This window comes from Curcuma longa, chromosome 11 (genome assembly GCF_044706935.1).
Source record: "Curcuma longa cultivar G26 ecotype Majalengka, Jawa Barat chromosome 11, ITB_CL_G26_1.1, whole genome shotgun sequence".
Taxonomy (NCBI): domain Eukaryota; kingdom Viridiplantae; phylum Streptophyta; class Magnoliopsida; order Zingiberales; family Zingiberaceae; genus Curcuma; species Curcuma longa.
The window spans coordinates 486,470-510,990 of record NC_133871.1 but is presented as its reverse complement, the minus strand read 5'-3'; the positions used below and the strand labels follow the sequence as shown (position 1 = coordinate 510,990).

The 24,521-nt window shown below is 36.7% G+C and overlaps 1 protein-coding gene and 1 non-coding gene across 2 annotated transcripts; both read left to right on the top strand.

Moving 5' to 3' along the window:
- Positions 1-26: 26 nt before the first annotated feature.
- On the top strand, positions 27-99 carry TRNAM-CAU (transfer RNA methionine (anticodon CAU)). Its single transcript has one exon. It is a non-coding gene; the product is annotated as a tRNA-Met (tRNA).
- A 14,527-nt stretch (positions 100-14,626) lies between these two features.
- On the top strand, positions 14,627-19,169 carry LOC141839609 (chaperone protein ClpB3, mitochondrial-like). Its single transcript, XM_074727400.1, has 8 exons — positions 14,627-14,894; positions 15,187-15,289; positions 15,851-16,046; positions 16,231-16,285; positions 17,219-17,369; positions 18,302-18,610; positions 18,697-18,962; positions 19,055-19,169. The coding sequence occupies exons 1-8, from the start codon at positions 14,646-14,648 to the stop codon at positions 19,127-19,129; spliced, it is 1,404 nt and encodes a 467-aa protein (XP_074583501.1). The 5' UTR covers positions 14,627-14,645; the 3' UTR covers positions 19,130-19,169.
- Positions 19,170-24,521: the final 5,352 nt, after the last annotated feature.

Genomic DNA, 24,521 nt, shown 5'->3' with positions numbered 1-24,521 from the left:
AAGATAAGATAATTCCCGAAGTGAGGACCTACTTAACTCAGTGGTGAGAGTACTGCTTTCATACGGCAGTAGTCATTGGTTCAAATCCAATAGTAGGTATGTTCGACCCGGGGTGTGGGGACGCAAGCAAGGGAGGACAGCTGCACGCTACCACGGGAGTTCAGTTCTAGTTCTAAGTTCAGTTAAACTAAGCTAGAGTTCGGGGCCGATAGAAAGAAAGAGGAATGAAAGAAGCCGCAGTGAATTCCAAAGTCTCTTCAACCCGTGACGCGTGTGAATCTTCTATAGCTAATAGCGCGGGTTCAATTCCCGCTCGTCAAGGCGTCGTTTCACTCGCTCGTCACTGTTCTATCTTCTTTCCACGCGCAACTTTGCAAATTAAAGATTGATTGATGGGACGGGATGAGTGCGGGAAGGAAAGCAACTTGGATTGGACTCCACGGAATGGGAATATAACAGGGGAGACTGAGGATAACTTCGGACGGGGGAGACAACTATCTACACTACAGCGGAAGCAGATAGAGAGAGGTCAGGAGAGGACTTTACACGACTTTGTTTGTTATTGAGGAGCGGAGACGCAGATTGCCAAGAATAGCAGATGTCAAGAATAGCAGAGGCGAGCTACCATCTACCATACCAGATCGGAACCAGGACGATGAGTATAATTGTAGGAATTACCCAGACGATGAGTGAGATATAAGCCGGAATGCCAGAACCCTTGTTGGAATGCCATTAAATGTGGAGCTCTGGACATATAGTTAGTTAAATAAAAGAGAGTAGGAGCTGGTTCAGGTTCACTTTAGGACAGTATAGTAGTGAAATGAAGTGAGGAGTAAGCAGCGAGGAAACGACGCATTTGAGCGAAGACAGTTTAGCAAAGGGAAGGTGGACTTCAGTGCCAAGCCCAAGCCAAGACATTGTGGTAGACTTTCGGTGCCAAGACTTTGATTGTGGGATAGCATTTACACTTGTTGCTTGTTGGTGTAGGAAGCTCCTTATAGGGTTGTGTTGTATTTGACAGGTCGTGCGTGGTGATACTTGGCAGGGATTAGACTCACTTGTCGAATAGCCCGGGTCAGCGCTGGTCTTTCCCATGCCTTTTGTCGTGTCAGTCTCTCATGCCGGCCTTGTCAGTCGGGATCTCATGCCATTCAATCAGTTGGGAGCTAGCGCGTGGTAGTGCATTCGGCTCGGGTAAAAGGAATAGAATAAGAAAGAAAGGAAAGAGGGAAGGCAGATTCATGGGATCAAAGCAAAGGAACTGGAAAGAAGACTCGAGCTCAAAGCAAAAAGTCTAAGTGAAAGAGATGCGCTCATACTTAGAAGCAAGTAAACCAATGAGATGGAGAGCAAGAGCAGTAGAGTCCGCTAACGAAGACTACTTCACGGTTGGAGAGCCCACTGAGCGGTAGATCCAGTTGGGAAAGTAAGGACAGCGGGCGCAGACAGACGGTGCGCCAGTAGGTAGAGCCTGGTCAATCTCGATGTCGATGTGGCGGTGCACCGGTAGAAGGAGGTGCTTTAGTAAAACAAGACGTGGCGGCGGTGAACGATCAAAACGAAACGACTGGGATGGCATTTTCCACCTACTATGGGAGTTCAGTATAATGGATGGGATGTGGGGACGATTGCTTATGCTTGCTTGCTGACAATACTCTTATATAGATACGATACGCTATCAAAGAAAGGGCAGCAGAGGCCTGTATATATATTTCCTGCCCGAGCATCGAGCTTAGATGCAAGGCAAATGAGATCAGTTCGACCTACCTCCCCATAGTTAATCCACTTCCTATCTAACCTATGGATTAATCTCTTGAATGGGTTTCATGGGATAGGTTTTGTGGCTGTACTGTAGGGGCCCCAATCACTGAACTTGGGACGAGGAATCAGAGATGAGCACCCACAATTAAGTAGGTGACTCTGGCACCCTTCTTAAGGTAAAGAGCAGAGCAGAAGTCAAGACACATTCTTAGGAATGCGCTTAGGAGCCCCCCACTTCTTCCTCTCTAGGATTAGGGTAGGGTAGGGAAGCATCACACGGGTTCGACTGATTCTTGTTCTGCTAGGGTCCCTCCGCAAGGAATACTTGACTTATAGTGGAAAGATCGCACAGATAGCCTCCTTCCATACTTGACTTAGGTGCTGGTCCGGACGACCAGGCCACGCGTACAGTTCATGTCGCAATGCTAGGCCCCCTCTTTTCCGACTAGGATACGAGGGTCTCAAAGTAGTGCAAGTAAGGCTTTGACAGTGAGTATACATGACAGGCGTTTAGGAATGCTTTCTCGGAAGTTCCGGGTTCGCTTGCTTACCTCCATTCTTTTGAGCTCTCCTTCTTCTCTACCTGGCAGATAAAATAGCACTCAGGGAGCGGGTGCGAGGTCATATGTGGACAATTAGCTCAAGCAGTGTGCGCGTATGAGACTTTTTCAAGTATAAGTCTGGGGCACAGCACTTAATTTATTTGATAATGCCACTTAGATAAGCTAGGAGGACGGATCTAATGCTAGGCACCACTTTTATATTTGATCTTGCCATGGCTCTTTTCTGACATATTGAAGCCAGGGTGGGGGAACTCTCCTAAATAGGATTGGTCACCGAACTACCAGCCCTCAAAGGTGCAGGGATCCGCTTTCACATCCTCATCCGTAAGAGCTGGGACAGGACTCAACTCCTTCACTCGTAAGGCTAAAATGGAGCAAAAGAAGTTCATGATCTATTAGAAGAGCTATTCCAACTTACGGGAGTTATCCTTCCTCCTTTAGCTTACTCTCTTAAGAAGGGAGAGGTAGACTTTACATTAAATGCTCTCTTGCTCTGGACAAGCACTAAGGGGGAACGTGCGGAGGGTCTGGGCGGTCCCACAGGAGAGGTAATTAAATGAAACCCAGTTCACGGGTCAAAATAAAGTGAGGAGGAACGAGCGGTTCACTTCGTTCCATTCCAAGAGCTGCTCTTCTAAATAGTGGAGGCCCTATCAAGCCAATTCCGAGAAAGCATAGAAAGGTGTGGAGTCTTTACATAGCAAATTGCAAGGTTGTGGGGAAGCACAGGCAAAGCATTTATCCTATTCACGGAAACTTTCTTAGATCGCACTGGGAAGTCTGATACTCAAAAGAAAGCAGCTGCTACGGAGGATGTGGAGAAGGTAAGGTTCTGTGGAGGGGCGGATCCAGAGGTTCCAGCATCCAGACAGAGTTGACTTATGGGACCTTGGAGATGGGCACCTGTGGATCGGTTAGCTTTTCTTTTAGAGGTGGAGAATAAGGTAGTTCGGGATTCATTCAGCACCTACTGAATCTTTGAAATGGGACCCCTTTCTATAAGCTAATAATGGATTTCCTAACTCTCGGATAAGCAAGCAAAAGTGATCCCGGTGCCAGCACTCATTCCCTTGTGCCCGACCTTAGCGTCAAAGACCGCTTTCAAGAGACCAAGAGGAATTCAGACTTGTTTGAGAAATACAATACTCATCTCGAATGGGCCAGCTACAATTCTCACACCTCTTGCGTACGAGGAATGAATTGGATCTTTCTTTTATACTCTTACTCGTCCCAAGAGCGCTGCCCAGCACTACAATTTAAGGGCTCAGACCAGTTCTAGCCACCTAAGAGTAAGAGACCTATAAGTCATCACTTTCTCCATCGCAACTAGACCTAGAAGCATATAAAGAAGAGTCCCCCCGCTGAGATCCCCCCCCCCAGATAGTCTATGTGCAAATAGCAAGTCTAAAGAGAGGCAAGAACGCACGTGAACTAGCGCCTTACTCAGGTCAAACTCGAGCTCCAGCTCTTTCCTTACATGCTATGTCCTCATCGGGCATTTGTCTTCAATGGTGTCCTCGGTAGCAGGGATCAAAAAGGGGCCCTGGTCTATTCTCACGGGTAAGTGTGCAGTCAATCAACTGGGAATGCGGATAGCTAAGATACATTCTTAAGATTGGAAAAATGAGATACATTTCTGAACAACTTTCTTTTACTTGAACCATCTTATAGACTCTCTTGTATCACAAATTCACCTTTCATTGTAAATAATGTTGTAAAAACTTCCATCTTGCTACTTGTGAGATGACACCTTCTCAAAGTAAGGGACATAATCTGAGATAGACTTTCTCACATCCCTAGTTGGCATCTGAATTCCAAATGTGATATCCACTACCTCCTTGATATCACAATGGGTACTCTACCTTCCAATGTGCATGATTCAGATTAACTTCGATGCTACTAACCATGCCAACTAGGTAGATAGGTAGTGTGATCCATAACTGTTGTCTATTAATTGGATTTCTAACTTCAAGAATATTTGCAATCGACCAGAAAATAATGATCTGCAACTAACTTTGTTAGCTACACAACGTTCAGGAAGTAGCAATTTCGCAGCACTGAACTTCAAATGGTAACATCCTATAAGTTAGGAATATTTAATTCCTCAATCCAACACAAGATGATGCTATATTTGTTGTTTTTGTGCTGAAGGCAACTAGTTGAGCTCTTTAGACAAGATTGGTAGGATTATAGTTATGGAGCTTCATCTCTTGCTGCAGAATTATGTCTTTTCATTTGATTTATCTATCTCTTGATACCTAACAGTATAGACAGATCTAAGATAGGGCTGTTCTGGGTTCTAGCCTAGCAAAAAAAAATTTTTGATAATATTAATAAGCATTAAAATATTTATATTAGAAGAATTATACATTGTAATTACTATAATATAATATTATCAGTGTTAATAAAAATAAAAAATATTATTATAATATAATATTAATTAGAAATATTAGTCATGAATCAATAATTATTAGTATAGTATAAAAAATAAAAGTAATTTTGAGCCGTTTGATAATAAATTAAAAGGGAATATTTTTATAATGATTTTAAAATAATATTTTATTATAGAGATATTTTTTATAAATTAAATTAAATCGATTAATTCGGATGTATCCGATTTTATAAATTTTTTTATAAATTATCAAAATAAATCAAATTTAAAATTATTTTTTATTAAAGAAAATTAATTTATAAAAATATTTTATCATTTCACCGTAAATCCCGGGGAACTGCTCCAATTCTTTGGACTCCATCATGGATGTTCTTTCAATTGTCCATGTCATAAATAGAGAGAGAGAGAGAGGGGATCCAATTTATTGAGATCTCTCTGGCTGTGTATTAAATGCTCGGCGTCGACGATGAGCTGCGCCTTTGGAATCGCATCAGGTTTTTCCTCCGCAGGGAGACACAGCAGACTGTGGAAACAGAGCAAACAGTCCAAGAGAAAACTTCACTTCCTCCACCAAACGAATGAGAGAATTTGATGCTCTTGTCCTTGGGTGGTTGCAGAGTGATGTCCATCAAGGTATGCTTGATTGATTATCAATAAAATTTTTATTTAATTTAAATAATAAATGATTCCTTAGAGCATCTATAATAGATGTTATAATGGGATGGTATAGTTTCTGAGATATGGTGCCGAAGTAAAATATTCAGGTTGTCACTCAGGTACCTACAGTTCGATCCCCAACTACGGTGTATTTGTAGAAATTTTCCTCCAAATGGGGAGCACAATTAAAAAATGCTGGGTGTCTGGACTGGCCGCTGCGCTTCCCGATTTACCTTGGTGGCCGATGAAAAACTTTTGTGGGACTGGACCGATCACCCTAAGAGATAGTCAATGAGGTTAACTGAGATTTATCATTTAATAGGGTGTTATGACCCTCCATTGGTGTTAAACACCATTGTGAAAGGGGTGTTATATATAACACCCCTCTAGTTGAACACGTTCAATTAAAAATGAGGTGGGCCAGGCCGACCCATCCTATGTGTATTTTTTTATTTTTTAATTATATTTATTAAAATGATTAATTTTAACGACTATTTTAAATTGAATAAAATTTTTAATATTATTTTTTTAAAATAATAAAATTATTATTTTAAAAGTAAGATTAATAATAATAATTTTAATATTTTAAAATATTTTTATTTAATATGATATAATTTTAAGATGATTGAGTGGACAGTGAAACCGATAAATAATGAGTGTTAATGTTAAAAAAAATGTGAATGAAAGAGATATGTTATTATAACGAGTATGGTAGTGAACCATATACTTTTTAATGAAGTAGAGGGTGTTATAATGGGAGTGGGTTGGAGATGCTCTAAGTAATCTTATATAATTGACACATAAGCCCATGTCAATAATTTAGGAATTCAATCCGAAATGCGATTATCTCAAAATTTTAAAGTTTTTTTTATTCTGAATTAATTTAACAAATATTTTTTCTTAAAATTATCCTCCAAGCTGGTCAAAAGAAGTCGAGGCTTTCCGATAACACCCATGATAACTAGGAGCTTGGCTAGGGCGAGTGGCTCGTTCTACGTGCAGAGGTGAGCATAGAGCGTGCGGAAGGAGCGGATGCGGGCTCGTGACGAGTGTAAGGGTTCTTCGCTGACATCTTCTACCTGTCGAGGCATTCGATGTGCCCACTTGACGGTGGTCCGCGGAATGGGAGTCGACGTTGGAGGAGGCGACCGAGGGAGAACAAAGGAACATTGAGGGCAAGGAAGGAGAATAGTACGGAGATAAAGGGTTTAAATGAAGTATTGATTTATTGTTACTTCTTCCATATTATTTATTAAGTTTGATGATTAAATGAAGATCAAGCTTCTTAAACTATATGATTCGATGATGCTAAAAAAATTGACTAACAAATAATTTTGTGAACAGTGATTGACTTTTGTAAGCTCTAAAGAATCACCCTGAATTCAAGTAGTGGGTACTAAAGTCAACCAGGTAGTTGCAGAATCACCAAACTTCCAGCAAAACAATTAAACAAACAGGTCAATAGAAAGGTCTACTTTATGGAGGCTGGCGTTGACCTAGATCGACAAGTTTATTGACTATCTAAGTCAACGTTCATACCGGTTCAATTGTGTGGGCAAAGTTGTTGTTGGAATTAAATGTTTTCTTACAATTCAATGCTACATAAAACACTCTGTTTCCTTTCCTTAAACTCTGCTTTAATTAAGTTAAACTCCAATGATGGAACTAATCGGAGAAATAAAATGAAGATAATAAGATTAGGATCTTCATCCCCTTATTAGGAATGTTATTATTTTCTTTCATGTGATTGGTCCTCCTTTAAGTCATATAAGTGGTAGTACGGACATTGACAAGGATGTGCCGCAAGATAATCAAATGACATCTCCCTTCAGGTGCTTACCTAATTAGATAGGATGCCTACCTAATTATGGGTTGCCTATTTTGCCTGTGAGCTGTCAGACTGGTTGATCTTTGACAGAGTGAGTCGGTCTGTCAAAAATTTATCATTTGATAGAGCGGGATGATTGAGAAATCTCAATCCAATCAAACGCAAGATAGATTGCGGGTTAAGTGAGTCAAAAATACTATAAAAAATCCTTATAATTTATTGAATTTGATAATTTCATAAATAAATATTTAAGAAATTTTAATAAAATTTTTAATTCTTAATTTCACATTTGTACATATTAACCATAGCAATTGATATAAAAAATTCATAACTTTCACTAACTCGAGGACCAATCTGAGTATGTCACAAATCGGTCCGCCTGAACCCGCAACCCATACTGACTAGCCTATTTAGGTTCGTTTTTAAATGATTTGATAAAATTTTAACTCAATCTCATTTAAATTGTTTAGTGGGATATAGTGGCGTAGCCAGTGTTGGGTTGGGCTTCAACCCAGTGTAAGCCAATAATTTTTAGATTAATATATTGAACCCAAACTTAAAAAATTAAAATAGTCCAGCCTAGTTGAAAATAAATATTAAAGTATTTTGTATGAAATTTGAACTATATAAAAGGATATTGATATATAAATGTTATATGTTTATTAAATATTCATCATATATGTATGTATTATTATTTCATAATTTAGTCCAGGACAGTTAAAGATTTTGACTACACCATTGGCAGGATATCCAATTCAAATTGACAATTTTACTGTGCTCCATAAGAGGTAGGGTCATTCCTATCTAAGGATGGTTGGGGTCGACAATGTGACATGAAAAGTTTAAGGCACTTGGAGGTACATTGTGCATGGAGCTCAGCCTTAGCCTCAAGCAAAGCCTTATGAGCCTACATATGATACTAAGTTGGGGGCTCAAGCCATCGAACACTTTGAGAGTGTTGGATGAAGGTGCTTAAGTTGTTGAGCACTCTGGTTGCCAAAAGAGATGTTCGGGCTACAAAGCACTTTGGTTGTTGGGGGAGATGCTTGGGCCATGAGCACTCTAATTGCTAGGAAAGATATTTAGATCGTTGAACACCCTTATTGTCTAATCTGATTACATTAGTAGTCTCTTCGTTGGTTGAATGAGGGTAAGGTACTACTTTACTTGTGATCAAGAGCTTTCTTCTTGTGGTTTATTAATTACTCCAAATTGAGGTATCTTTTCACTGTACATTTAAGTTGCACTATGGAAGGACCTTGGAGAAGTTGCCTCTCCTTCCTGCCAACTGCAGGGTGCCAATCACCTGCAATTTCAGTGTCTTCACCTTGAGAGGCATCGATGCATGCCAGAAGCAACGTACCATCTTTTTCCCCTCCAACACAATCTCCTTAGGGGTGCAAAAGATCTCCTAGGCTTATCAAACGTTGCATGTATGCCCAGCTTCAACATGCTCATCAGGAATGGAAGCAGACGAACTGTTAGGTTCAACTTGATTGTTCATATATATCTCTCGGTCCAAGTATTTTAGAATTATGATCTCGACCTCCGGAGACGAATAAAGCTGTCAAACGGGCTAATCCATGACGAGCAGATCAACTCATGAGAGGTCTATCATATGGCAGGGCAGGACGGGCCGACCCATCAACTTGGCGGGTTGGGAAATCTCCAATCCAACCCAATTCAAGACGGGTCGTGGGTTTAATGAACCAACCCACGGACCTATTAAAAAATATATAAAAATATTAAAAATATTAAAAATTTTCAATTTAAATTGATTAAGTTGAAAATTTTAAATTTGAATTATAATTTTTAACTTAAGTTGTAATTTAAGTGAATCAAACTCATTAATTTATTAAGTTTTCTACTTTAATTTTAAAATTTAAAATAAATAAATAATTTTTCTCAATAGGCAAACCAATCCAAGTTCGTCGCGGACCAATCCATGTGGATCGCGGGCCTAGACGGGTCAATCCATCTGAATCCATCTTAAAATGGATTGATAAAATTGTAACCCAACCCGCCTAAATTACTTGACGGGGCGGGGGGTCAACCTGGCAGGCCTAACCCAAATTGACAACTATAGAGATGAGAGTGCACCGTCCATCGAACCGATGATTTGTTTTTCTTCGACACAGTCGGTGCAGCAACTCGGGAAAATACGGGAGGTGAGTTTCAAAGGGCTTGAGCTGCCCGTTAACGGCGATGAAATTGCATGAATGGCCATGCACTTGGTATCACGGTGGAGATATGGAAACAATGACGGAGTATATGTTTTTGAGGAATTAGGAGCGTGAATCAAAAACTCGGATACCATATGAGGTTTTGATAATAATATGAATATTATTGATCATAATAATAAGATTATATATAAGTCTATCAAATCTAGATAAGCAAGAAATAAATTTTTAATTTGAATTTTTTTTATTAGGTCGGATCGGATTGACGGGTCTGATCGAGTCTATTTTTTGACACCTTTTATAGTATAAGTATATAATTCTTACGAGGTAATGCCCTCTCCTATAGTGCTCAACTGCAGCTTTTTGATTTATCTCTTCGTAGATGATCGTGGGATTGATCGTGTAGGACTGTTAGGGTGTCAGATTCTACCTTTTGTACTGAAGTGTATAACTCTAAACCATCAATCAAATATATCGAGGAGACCACAGGAAGGAAGATAAAAAAGGCACAAACTAAGAAAATTATTTCTCAATTCCAATCCATTAAATCGCAAAGTAATTCAATTGTTGCTTCAAACTCATTCCTCCATCTCTTTTTCCTCTCTCGACCATTTGTTTCTGCACCTCTTTCTTCAAGAACAACATGAGCTTCAGTTTCCTTTTTTGCATCAGATATTAGAAATTGTATTAATTGAACTGGACAAATCATCAAATGGCCCAACGGTAGTATCATTATCATCCGAGATTTTTTTCCAGCGAATTATCCCTATAATATTTGCCCTCTTTGAATGTATCATATAAGCTTTTACTCAGGTTCTACAATAACTGATTTTCTTTTTAGACTTCCTCCAACTTTCTTTCATGATCTCTCTTTTATGTTTCCGTACAAAATTAGTCAAAAAATTTGAATAAATAAAAGTAAAAAAGAAGAATGATCTGAAAAAAGGTTAAACATTAGATTTTTTTTCTTTTTATTTGCTAGTACAAGAACAAACTAAATTCTAGACAAAAAGAAAAAAGAAATACTCTCTGTCTCCTTTCTTTGTCTCACAATCGATTAAGATTGATGAACATAGTCTCAGAGTAAAGTAATCGACTTTTATTTGCTAGTATAAGAACAAACTAAACAACAGCAGAGCCCGCCCAGGTGATCTACCCGGGTTGATCCCAAGCCGTGGGTTACAAACGGCGATATTGATACTTCCAGGCTAATCTTCCTCTTGTCTCTTTTCTACAGTAGTAAATCAGAATTTACCTCCTTTCTAATGTCGTTGAGCTCCCGGGCTACAGTCCGAGTAGACATGAATGTGGCTCCGTCCTTAAAACTAAATCTTAAGTAACAAAAATACTTTTCTTTTCCCTCTTTTATCTCGCAATTGATTGTAGGAGATTGATAAACATGGCCTCAAAATAAAATGATCCATTATCATTGCGAGTAATAAATTCACTCTAAAAAAAATCAATCTCACTTCTTACTATCATACTATAATTCCAGAGTAAAACTCTTTCAAATCAAATACATATGTATTTAAAATTATTTATTTAATTCAAAAATTATAAACTCTGAGCTATACCATTAACATTTAATTCATTTACAACTTCTACGATTAAAATAATTTTAATTTGAACCGCTAAAATGTTAGTTAATCAAAATTACTTAAAACAACTTTGTTAAAAAGTATTTTAAGTAGAATAATTTTGATCAAAATTATTTTAATCGAAGTAATTTTAATCAAAGGATATTGGACAAAAATATTTTAAGATATGAGATATTATTTTAATATATTATTTTTAAAAAATAGGATATTATTTTCATAATAATAAAAATAAAAGTTTTTTTTATTTTGGTCTGAAATTATTATATTATTAAAAGTTACAGTGTGATCATTTCTTTCTCAAAATACACCAGTGCGTAGGTTGTCGGACGTTTGACTTACTCGACTGGTACCAAATGGTAAAACTCTGAAATCCTGGGGGTCAAAATATTGTAGAATAGTTCTATTTCGAACAATCGAGATCCTTCTGAACGTTTCCACGGCTTTCTCCTTTCACTACAAAAAAATTCACGATTAGTGACGGATTTAGCGACCGAAATTTTTTCGGTCGCTAAAATAGCGACAGAATTTACATTTCGGTCGCTAAATAGCGACTGAATTTTATCTTCGGTTACAAATTTGTGATCGAAAAATTTTCGGTCGCTATGAATTTTCATTTCAGTCGCTAAATAGAGACTGAATTTTTTCGGTCGCTATTTAGCGATCAAAAATTTTTCGGTCACAAATTTGCGACCGAAGTTAAGTCGCTATTTAGCGACCGAAAATTTTTTGATCACAAATTTACGACCGAAGTTAAAATTCAGTCGCTATTTAGCGACCGAAATGTAAATTCAGCCAATATTTTAGCTATCGAAATTTAATTGGGTCGGTATTTTTTGAATCGGACGATAAGAGAAGAATTTAGCGATCGAATTTATATTCGATCGTTAATATTTAACGACCAAACTAGTGGTCGGTCGCTAATTTAGCTACCGAACACCGGTTCGATCGCTAAATATTAACGATCGAACATCGGTTCGGTTGCTAAATATCCTTACCAGTGGAGGATATTTATTTTCTTCAAAATATCCTGACCGGCCACTCTTTTGTGCAAAACTTTCTCCAAATGAACCAATTTATCTCTCTCTGAATGCTGAAGGTTAGAAATTGGTATCCCAGTCCATTTCTAACAATTTCAACAATATCAAGCACTACAAAAAAAACCCACGATTAGCGACGGATTTAGCGATCAGAATTTTTTCGGTCGCTAAAATAGCGACTGAATTTACATTTCGATCGCTAAATAGCGACCGAAATAATTCAGTCGCTATTTAGCGATCGAAAATTTTTCGGTCGTTGCGACCGAAGTTAAGTCGCTATTTAGCGATCGAATTGAAAATTCAGTCGCTATTTAGCGACCGAAAATTTTTTGGTCACAAATTTGCGATCGAAGTTAAAATTCAGTCGCTATTTAGCGATTGAAATGTAAATTCAGTCGCTATTTTATCGCTGTTAAATCGGTGGCTGATGCTATACGTCGTTCTAAAGCAGGATTATCGGATCCAAATCGTCCTATAGCAAGTTTCATGTTTATGGGTCCTACTGGTGTTGGTAACACTGAGCTCGCAAAAACTTTGGCAGGTTACCTTTTCAACACAGAGAATGCACTTGTAAGGATAGATATGAGCGAGTACATGGAAAAGTATGCAGTTTCTCGATTAGTCGGTGCGCCGCCTGGTTTTGTTGGTTACGAGGAAGGAGGCCAGCTTACTGAAATAGTACGGCGAAGACCTTATTCTGTAGTGTTTTTTGATGAAATTGAGAAGACTGAATTTACAATTCGGTCGCTAAATAGCGACTTAACTTCGGTCGCAAATTTGTGACCGAAAAATTTTCGGTCACTAAATAGCGAGCGAATGAAAATTCATAGCGACCGAAAATTTTTCGGTCACAAATTTACGATCGAAGAAAAATTCAGTCGCTATTTAGCGATCGAAATGTAAATTCAGTCGCTATTTTAGCGACCGAAAAAATTTCGATCGCTAAATCCGTCGCTAATCGTGGTTTTTTTGTAGTGCTTGATATTGTTGAAATTGTTAGCAAATGGATTGGGATACCAATCTCTAACCTTCAGCATTCAGAGAGAGATAAATTGGTTCATTTGGAGGAAGTTTTGCACAAGAGAGTGGTCGGTCAGGATATTTTGAAGAAAATAAATATCCTCACTGGTAAGGATATTTAGCGATCGAACATCGGTTCGATCGCTAAATTAGCGACCGAATATACGATCGAATATAAATTCGGTCGCTAAATTCTTCCCTTATCGTCCGATTCAAAAAATACCGACCCAATTAAATTTCGGTCCTTAAAATAGCGACTGAATTTACATTTTGGTCGCTAAATAGCGACTGAATTTTAACTTCGATCGCAAATTTATGACCGAAAAATTTTTGGTCGCTAAATAGCGATCGAAAAAATTCAGTAGCTATTTAGCGACTGAAATGAAAATTCAGTCGCTATTTTAGTGATCGAAAAAATTTCGATCGCTAATCATGGATTTTTTTGTAGTGCTTGATATTGCTGAAATTGTTAGCAAATGGACTGGGATACCAATCTCTAACCTTCAGAAAAGATAAATTGGTTTGTAATCGTGGGCAAAATATTTTAAGTAGAATAATTTTGATCAAAATTATTTTAATCGAAGTAATTTTATTCGAAGAATATTGGGCAAGAATATTTTAAGATATGAGATATTATTTTTAATATATTATTTTTTAAAAAATAGGATATTATTTTCATAATAATAAAAATAAAAGGTTTTTTTTTATTTTGGTCTGAAATTATTCTATTATTAAACTTCACAGTGTTAGTGTGATCATTGTTTTTTTTTCAAAATACTCCAGTACGTAGGTTGTCGGAAGTTTAAATACTCGAGTGGTACCAAATGGTAAACTCCGAAATCTTGGGGGGTCAAAATGTAAAATATTCCTATTTCGAATAATCGAGTTCCTTCTGAACGTTTCCACGGCTTTCTCCTTTTACAGGCCACAGTTTATATATCGTCGACCCAGTGCCAGCTCAAGGCGCCCCAATAAAATTGAGGTCCATTGTTATTAAAAAAAATTTATTTTAATAATTTTTTTATATCAATCGAACAACGTATTCGTTTTACAAAATCATGGTGCTTTGATTTTTACAGGGCCACGTCACACTTATATGGCTACACATAAGAATTTGATGCTGCTTCGTGCATTTGATGCACTGCTCGCCTGCATGCATAAGAAGTTGCTGATTAATACATGATTAAATTGATGCATCATTCTAAAAATAATATTTTAATAAAGTCTTATTTACGTTCAACCATATTTCAAGAAAAATTAAATAATCTAACAATTTTATCCATTGAAAAAATTTTATTAACAAAATTTAAATATAAAAATTTAATTAATAATTTAGAAAATTAAATTTTATATAAAAATTTATTTTTAAATTAATAGATAGAAAACTAAATTTTATATAAAAAATTATTTTAAATTAATATTTTATTTAAAAATTCATATCCCAAATCCGAATCAAAAAGAATAAAAAAAATTTGATATTAAAAAAATATATATTAAAGATATAAAAAAAAATTAGCCTAGACCTAATAAAACCTAGGCCTCGTAAAACTTGAGACGGCCCTGCGTCGACCTGCAGTTTCAATTCCGCCGTGAAAGCAGCGTCGACTCTATGTTCGTCCGCGCAGCCCGGTCCGCCTGTTCGGCCGCGGCGCGACGCCGCCGCTCCTCTTCCCTCCGCGCCGCCCTCGCCTCGCACCCCCTGCCGGGCGCCAGCCCTGCCGCTCGCCTTTCCGGTGTCCCGTACTCGCCGTTGGTCGGAGGCCCGAGCTTCCTCGGATGCTCCTTGGACAAGGGTCTAGACCGTCGCCAGTTCCACTCCTCCACCCCTCTTCGCTATAACCATGGCGGCGGATCCCAGGTATTCCCACGCTTTTCCCATTGGGAATGAGTTGATTGTGTTACTTATTATGTATGTTTTTCTTGCTCATCATTAATGGGGCTAATAGATACACTGTATGAAACATATCCGAGAATTTAGCTTGTTTGAAAGCTTGGGTTGTAGGTTTAAGTAAACATTCACAATACTTGAATAAACGGTATGATGAAGGATGAGTTTATTTCACAGCAACCTAAGGTGAATAAATGCACAATTGGTGTTGGCTGTAAGCATCTTGTATGAACACCCAATCAATAGCTCCTTTTAATGGCAGGTTATTGGTGACACAAGTGGGCCTATATTGGGACAAAACTTAATTACTCTCTTTGACAACGCAAAGAGATTTGGTCAACAATTATTGAAGAATCTCAAACTCAGTGAGAAAGTCTATGTCTTCTACTCATTGTTTTCTGTTTTTCTTAATTTTGATACTCTTGGTTCAGTTACCATATTTGCGTAATTTAGTCTATTAAATTTGAAATTCCTATGTGTGTTTTCTGTTCTATCAAGAAAATATCACAAATATAAAACTGCACATGAAAATATTTGGCATTTCTCAATGGAAAAACTTGTTGTAATTATTATATGTGGTAGTTATTTCTCCAATTTTCATCGTGTAAATGGATCTGGACAAAGTTAGAAGAAATAACCTAAAGTCGAAATGACTATATTGGAGGTGAACTAACCCTACAATTTATGCTTATGAAAGCCAAGAGATATATCTCTGAATCGCTTCCTTTACAGATCTGTATTAACTATTGCCAAATGATTCAAAAGTATTTTTGTGTCAATATGGTTCGTCTATCTTGCAATTGGTTTCTTCTCATGCTAGCTATCATCAATCTTTGTTCATAAATTCCTTCCATTCAGCATGCTTTTGTATTGGTTGTATTATATTTTACTAAATGGCCTTATGTGGAATGGTTTCTTTATTGTAGATCCTGAAGGGAAGTATCAAGCACTAGAGAAATATGGCAATGATATGACAGAACTTGCCAAACGTGGTAAACTGGACCCTGTTATAGGTCGTGATGATGAAATACGACGCTGTATTCAGATTTTATCTAGGAGAACAAAAAACAATCCTGTGATTATTGGTGAACCTGGTGTTGGGAAAACAGCCATTGCTGAAGGGTAATTCTCTATTTTATGTTTTCATCATTTTTCAGAAAATTTTCAGCTGACCTAACTTAATCAGACACCAAGATAACTATGCTAATCGTGCAAATATTACTTTGATTAGATAGTTAAATTAACTGCTGTAACTGTCATCACATGAATATGGAGGTTTAACCTTCAAAAATATCATCCTTTGCAGATTAGCCCAACGCATTGTGAGAGGAGATGTTCCAGAACCATTACTGAATAGGAAGGTATGGGCTAAAGTTCAATAACAAAATAATTTTTATATTTATAGATTATCCAAGTAATGTAGAAACATAATGATTAATTTTTTAGTATATGATCGTATGATAAGTTTCATTATTTATTCAACAAATATGATTGATTGATACATGTTGATTTTCTGGTTTGATGAATCTATGTAACAATAGCAAGTTCAATAACTGCTTTTGCAGCCAAACTAATTCTTTTTGTCCATAAGTTGTAAAATTGTGATATGTTGGATGGTATTGCTCGTACCTTAAAATTTTTCTTATCCTTGAATATTCTAAGCCCACACTAGATATTTTGTCTTACTACTTTTGCAATGATCAAACTATTTTTGTTGCATAAAATTTTAAGGGCTGTGGAGAGTGAATTGTGAACCTCAATATTGCTATACTGAAATTATATTTGCACATATGTCAAACTATGTGTCTAGTTGGATTTGAGTTATAGTTTCAGATTATGTAAAGGCGATTGATTTTTCAGGTATCTAAGGAACAAAGTGCTGAAAAATTCAGCCTTGTTTTTTTATTGACTTTGTCTTTGTGTGATCACATAATCTGTTCAGCATTCACATGGCAACAGGTTATCTGGATATCTTTTTCTTATGCTGAAGAACTCTTTCTTGCTATATAATTTAGTCAATAACAGCACTTACACATTTGTCAGAGTCACTCTATCAGAATGTACCATGAAATTGGTTGCGTATGTTGATGGTAGAGACCTGAAGATTAGATTAAGGTGTACCATTGGGCAGGGCTGTGTAGATTCTATTTTTTTTTCTTTCCTTCTGATGGTTGCTTAAAAGAACTTACTATGTAGATTCTCAGAGTACTCTTCAGCCTTTTGTATTTATTATAATGCATAGATAATGGACTATGCTTGTCGTCCTCCTTGATAATTATTTTTTTCTCCAACAGCTGATATCTTTGGATATGGGTTCACTGGTCGCGGGGGCTAAATTTCGTGGTGACTTTGAAGAAAGATTGAAAGCTGTACTAAAGGAAGTTTCTGCTTCAAATGGCCAGATCATTCTATTCATTGACGAGATTCATACTGTAGTTGGTGCAGGTTGGTTTTCCCCTTCTTATCCATTAACTTTAAGTCAGTACAAATACAAATGGAGGCTATGATGGGCTTGTTGGGTCAGTTCCTCTTATTTGGTAGTACTTTTTCCCCTTATCTTATTTAGCCATAGGCAAGTTCTGGAATTAACATTGTCCTGCCAGTAGGTATCCATTTGTGGCACTCAATATTTCTAATATCAACATCTGTTTAGTTAATAAAACATCAAATAAGCTTTGTGGGAAACAAAATCTATTTTCTTCGGTATAAGTTTTAAGAATTAAGTATTGCATTATCCTTTCCTGCAATTTAAGCTTTTCAAGATACTCTGCTAAATTTAACATGGTTTTAGAGCAAGCAACCATGTGTAGGGATCCATACTGCCATCTTGGCACAATTCATTTGTGCCTGCTCATATCATCAATGTGAGTCAATGAAACGGATACTTAAAATTCTTGGTAACCATACTTTTATCATTTAATTCTGTTTTGATCTTGATGGGTAGGTTAGGATGAAAGTTGGAATGAAATCTATACTTTAATCCTTGGGAATCACTGCTTGTTGTTGTTTTTTTCGTGTTCCAATATTGATTAGCGGATGAAATGGCCTGAAGAAAATAACATTGGTTTGTTGGACCTATTATGATAATTAATTAATCACCTTAATCATTTTATCTTTCTATAATCAGCTGCATTGCTAGTATGTGCATACGCTATCAAAATCTCCATAAACTGGCTTGTTTTCCAAGTATGGGGTGGCTTCCATGTACCATACTATCTTGGTGTAGAAGCATGAATGCAAAAAAACTATAACAATTAGAAAGGATTTTGATTATTCATAAGATAAATACTAGATAATAAACTTGGTATCTTACAACTCGGTTTAGTATTTACTCAGATTTTTTGGCTTGTTTTTGCTTCTTATATTGTACAAATTAGGCGCTACTGGTGGGGCAATGGATGCTGGAATCTTGTTGAAACCTATGCTGGGTCGAGGAGTGCTCCGTTGTATTGGAGCTACTACCTTGAATGAGTACAGGAAGTACATTGAAAAGGATCCAACATTGGAGCGTAGGTTTCAACAAGTGTATTGTGGTCAGCCATCTGTAGAAGATTCCATATCAATACTTCGTGGGCTCCGTGAGCGCTATGAGTTGCACCATGGTGTCAAAATATCAGACAGTGCTCTTGTTGCAGCGGCAATTCTTTCTGATCGCTACATCACTGAAGGGTTTTTGCCTGACAAAGGTATTCTGATGGGCCATTGAATTAAAGAAAAATGATAGCAGTTAACATCATGTGTAAGTTGAGCTGATTTTGCTGGTTCCTTGTAGCCATTGATCTCATTGATGAAGCTGCCGCAAAGCTGAAAATGGAGATAACATCCAAACCCACAGAGTTGGATGAGGTGGACAGAGCAGTGCTGAAATTAGAGATGGAGAAGCTTTCCTTGAAAAACGACAGCAACAAAGCTTCCAAAGAACAACTAAGCAAGCTGGAAACTGATTTAGCCTCACTCAAACAAAGACAGAATGAGTTAACAGTACAATGGGAGCAAGAAAAATCACTCAGGAATAAAATAAGTTCAATTAAAGAGGAGGTAAGCTGCTTTTGTTTGTGAATGATGCTGAAACTTGATTCTTGCAGACCTCTTCTTCATTTATTTGCTTGATGTTTAATGTGTTATCGTAGATTGATAGAGTCAACTTGGAGATGGAAGCTGCAGAGCGTAAGTATGATCTGAGTCGCGCAGCTGAACTGAAGTAAGGTACACTTATTTCCCTGCAAAGACAGCTCCAAGAGGCTGAGCAGAACAGTCTGGGAAATCAATGCTTCGGGAGGAAGTCACAGATCTTGATATTGCTGAAATGGTTAGCAAATGGACTGGGATACCAATCTCTAACCTTCAGCATTCAGAGAGAGATAAATTGGTTCATTTGGAAGAAGTTTTGCACAAGAGAGTGCTCGGTCAGGATATTTTGAAGAAAATAAATAAATTTTCTCAACCCATGGATCAATTCACGCGGATCGCGGGCCAATCCATGTAAGTCGTGGGTCTAGGCGAGTCGATTCATCGTGGCCAATCTGACGAACATAATCTAAATTGACGGTTCTAAAATAATCATTATTGCCTCCGTGGGCAAATAATTTAAATCATATAAATTGTGTTAATTGTTTTGAGTTGCATATGGGTCGATGATTTCTCCTTCTTCGTGTCATTTTCACAAGTTTAGGTAGTAGAAGACATAATTGTCCTACACATGATTAGTTAAATTTGATAAAATATTAGGAATGTTTTCTTTAATTTTTTCCCCATTGACATATATTCTCATTTGTGTGGACATGCTAGAATCCCAAACCTTATTGCTATATTTATTACTGAGATTGGATAAAATAAAATTTGGACTTTTAAAATTATTCTTTAATTTTGTTTCAAGAAAATATTTACTTAATTAAGTTGTAGTTGGCACATAGTTTCGAAATTAATTAATTAACAAGTTTATAAATAGATACTAATTATTGCTTATTTTTTATCATTAATTTGTTTGATATTTTATTAATTTATGTATAAGTGATGATGATGGATGAACAACTATTAGTTAAATTGTGAGAAAGGAAAAAAAAAAGTCCTCGAGGGAGACAATACCTTCCCTCGTAGTGGTCAATTATAGCTTTCTGATTTATTTTATCATAGATGGTCATGGGACCATTGTGTGAAGTCGCTGAGGTGGTAGATTCCATCTTTTACTGTAATGAGAAAAGGAAAAAAAATCCTCACGGGGTGCCCAGGTGGCTAGCGGGTGGGAGACTTTAGGACTACTAGGGTATATAATTCCATTTGTTCCCCTAGCTTTCATTTCTTAGTGTAAGTGTTGGCCCAACATAGAGCTTTTGCAGTTGGTGTTCTTTCCAATCTCTATGCATTTCACTGCTCCATCGAAAATTCCTTCTACCCCTACTATACTCCAGTTTGGTAGTTTCCACCGCTCATCCAGAGTTGAGCCCTTGGATTTGACGGCAAACTTGAAAAGCCATTACTCCTTAAGGAGCAGAAGATACAACTAAATCCTCTCGATTCCGACGACGATGGCTGAGGTTGTTGCTTGTTCATGCCCAAAGTCATTACTCCTTTTCCCTGTTGCTGATGTTGATGGTGGTGTTCTCTGTTCTTCTTCTTTATTCGATAAAATTAGTAAAACACGGCTCCGAGAAACATAATTCCTGCCACATCTAGGTCTACGAGTCTTTATTCGGTAAAATTAGTAAAACACGGCTCCGAGAAACCCAATTCCAGCCACATCTAGTGAGTATTCAAGTTAAAACCAAATTGAAGTAATTGAAAATTGAATAAATCGATTTTTTTTTTTTGAATCAACCGAATTGATCGAATTTTTCAATAAAAATCGAATAAACCAAATAGATATTTTATCGGTTAATTCGATTTTTGACCGAATTAACCGATTTTTTTTAATATTATGAATATTTTACTAATGAATTAAGGATTTATAAATTTATTTATTTAGAATTTATATTATTTTTTTAATTTGGTTTATTCGGTTTAACCGAATAAGGAATTTTAAAACTGAAATCGAACAGAATTAACTGAATTAACTGATTTTTTATAAAAAAAATAACTAAAATTTTGAAATAACCGAACCAAATTAAAAATTCTATTCGATTTGATCGGTTTATTCGGTTTAACCGATTTTTTGCTCACCCCTATTTATGCTATCTGATGTTTATATGGATGAGGTTTAAGTTCATCAATTTGTATGATGTTGGACTTCAATAATTGAATAACTATGCCTAAGTTCACATTTATGCATCTTCTAGGAGATTTAAGCTCATGAATGTGTTTCACTTATCTATTTTGATAGTTGCTAATCTATTTGGTAATCAACTCAAAGCCATGTAATCAATAATGTTTTCCCAGATCACTCAAGCAGAGCCCACTGAGATGGCATGGGATGGAATCATTGGTGCAATAGACGCTGCCCGACAATATAAGCAGCAAGTGGAGGAAATTGAACATCTTATGAAAGCACTTCTAGAGCAGAAAGATGGTCGGCATATGTTGTAAGGAGTTTGTTGAGATCGGAGCAGGGGGTCGGCGCATGCTACAAGGAACTTATCGAGACTGGAGCAGGAGATCGGCACACGCTGCAGGGAGCTTGCCGAGACCGGAGTAGGAGGTCGGCACATTCTACAAGGAACTTACCGAGACCGGAGCAAGAGGTGATCAACATTGCCGACACGACATATGCAAGAGCTTGCCGAGATCGGAGCAGGGAGTCGGCATATACTGTGGGGAGCACGCTAATCTTTCTTAAATTTCCATGATGGCTTAGCTATATAAAGGAGGGCTTGCAAGAGGGAATTACAATTCAATTCTAAATTCCTTTCCCCTTGCTCTAAGAGGCCGGCGCCCTTCACCTTTCCCCCTTCCCTTTAGCTAGGGCCGGTGCCCCCTTGAGAAAACTTCTCTCCCTTGTTCGCCTACCCCTTCCTAACCTTGCTAAGGTCAGCACAAAGGTGGCATCATCCTTCTAGGGCCGACGGCAAAATAAAAGAAGGAAGAAGAAGAAGAACAAGAGAAGGAGAGGAAGGTTCTCTAGTTTTCTTGCCATCAGAAGAGAAGAGTTTTGGTGGAATCATCTCGAAGGATCGTTGTCCACACAACGTTCGAGAAGAGGAGAGAATATACAATAGAAAATCAAGGGGTCATCACCTCCTTCAAAAATATTCCACAAAGAAGAGGTACAATTTATGTTTCCGCTATAATAAATTGTTATTCTTTCCCATGGATCCTGTAAACCAAACACAAGAGCCCAATGATCTAAATGCGTCGATCAAACTTTATTTGATTGACTATGAGGGCAACTTAAATCCATTTCCGAAAAAAATTTTATTCTGCAAGAATTCATCGGAACGGGTTTTCTAGTGTTTCCCATCACTCTGAGCTTCAGAAGCAACATGAGAACATGGATGCACATGATATGGTTGAGCATCTAAAACAACTATATCAAGGGCAAGCTAGGCACGAGCGGTTTGAGGTATCTAAGGTCCTATTTGCATGCAAAATGCAAGATGGAACTCCTGTAGGAACTCACGTACTCAAGATGATTGTGTATGTCTTTATGAATGAATGAATCAGAGCAAGTTCTACAGTGACATTTACCGTAAGTGCCACACAACAATTAAAAATTAGGCTCAGTCCTCACTAGGTAAAAACAAGTCATCATTCTCAACCTATCAAGGTAAAATCCATCACTAAATTGTATCCTCACGTAATCCAAGAACTCTTTCATATCTATGAACCTCTAAAACTCGACAAACCTAGATAACTAAGTTATCACAATTTCTAAGATGATTAAGTCATGCAGGGGGAAAATTTATTATGAAAGAATGATCAATGAATGAATGTACACATCCTAAACTAAATTATTTATACACATCCTAAGCTAAGAAAGAAATAAATAATAGTTATATACATTCTAAACTAACCAGATCATGTGATATGTACAAAGAAAGGAAACATATACAAAATAAATAGTATAGACATCCTACAAAATAGAAAAAAATATAACTATACACATCCTAATTAACAAAAAGAATAAAATTATACACCCTTCTAATAAAAAAAATAAAACTAAAACTATACACATCCTAATAAAGAAAGAGTTATAAACTAGTATACACATCCTACTTAACAGAAAAGAAATAAAAGAAAATAAAACTGTATATACAATAACAAGATGAGTTAGATTACTCCCCTTTCATGGGGAAGATGGATCGTTGCCAGAGGAGTCCCTTGATTCCTGATCGCCCTGGGTTCTCAACTCTGCAACTGTATCCAGTCAACATCGATGAAAGTGATCCTAGGGACTCAGTGCAATTCCCTACACTTTTGTGTACCTCTCCAATATAGAAAAGTCACGACCAAGCTTTAGTGGCACTGAAACCAACACCCTCAAATAATTAGAACAAAAAAATTAAATAATAAAAAAAAATGAATGAATAAATAAATGCATAAATGAATAAATGAAACCAATCAATGAATAAACAATTAAAATGAATAAACAAATAAGAACACCTATATACAGTCTAAAATAAATAAACATCATATGAATCCCCGACAACGGCGCCAAAATTTTGATGTGGCTGTTTTGTATGGGATTTATTTATTTACATTTCCCTTATTTATTTTGTCACTTACACCCATCAAAATTATTTATTTATTTAACCAAATCCCTATTTATCGCTAAAGTAGTATAGAGAGGTCTGGGTCGTCTCTCACGGACTCAATGACAGGGAATTTATTCTAGACATATGGTTTGGGGTTTTGCTATTGACTTAAATTATTCTTATTTACACACTTCATGTATTCATAATTAATTCCTACAATTACAATAACAATCAACAATCTTTTTACAATAACATATGATACAATACAACAATCAACCATCAAACCTATGATACACACACATTCAACCATCCCATTTACATAAACATACAACATGGATTTCAATTGATACAACATGTATAAACATATACATTATATGAATCATACCTCATACATCACACAATGACACACATATACATACAACCTCTATCCTATATTACATATAATACAAATTATGTTCACAACAATTTATTCATCAACATACAATTATTCAGAACTTGTTTTATTGACAATAGTGATAACTTATTACTTGAGTTTTATTCATACAAACATCAACATACACATGCCTTCATTTACATAACCTACAACATGAATTTACGACAGCTATAACATACACTACTCGCACTACATGGACTCTACAAACATGTATCCATCATATAAACTCATACAACAAACATAAATAATACAAAGTACAGAAGTTGCACAACAACATAATAATACAACATGTCTCAACTAACATAAAACATATACAATCATCAACAACTTGTTATTCTACACATCTTACAAATGGGTCAACATAATAACTAGAGCTTATTCTAACATTACAACAACACAACTCATACATTAGTCTTACAAGTTATATTACAATATAAGATGAACATGTTCAAAACAGGGTCATCACAATCATCATGACTTTATCATCAACAAAGCAACCCAGGTTTGATTCATTTATTGTAATAACACAACAACTCAATT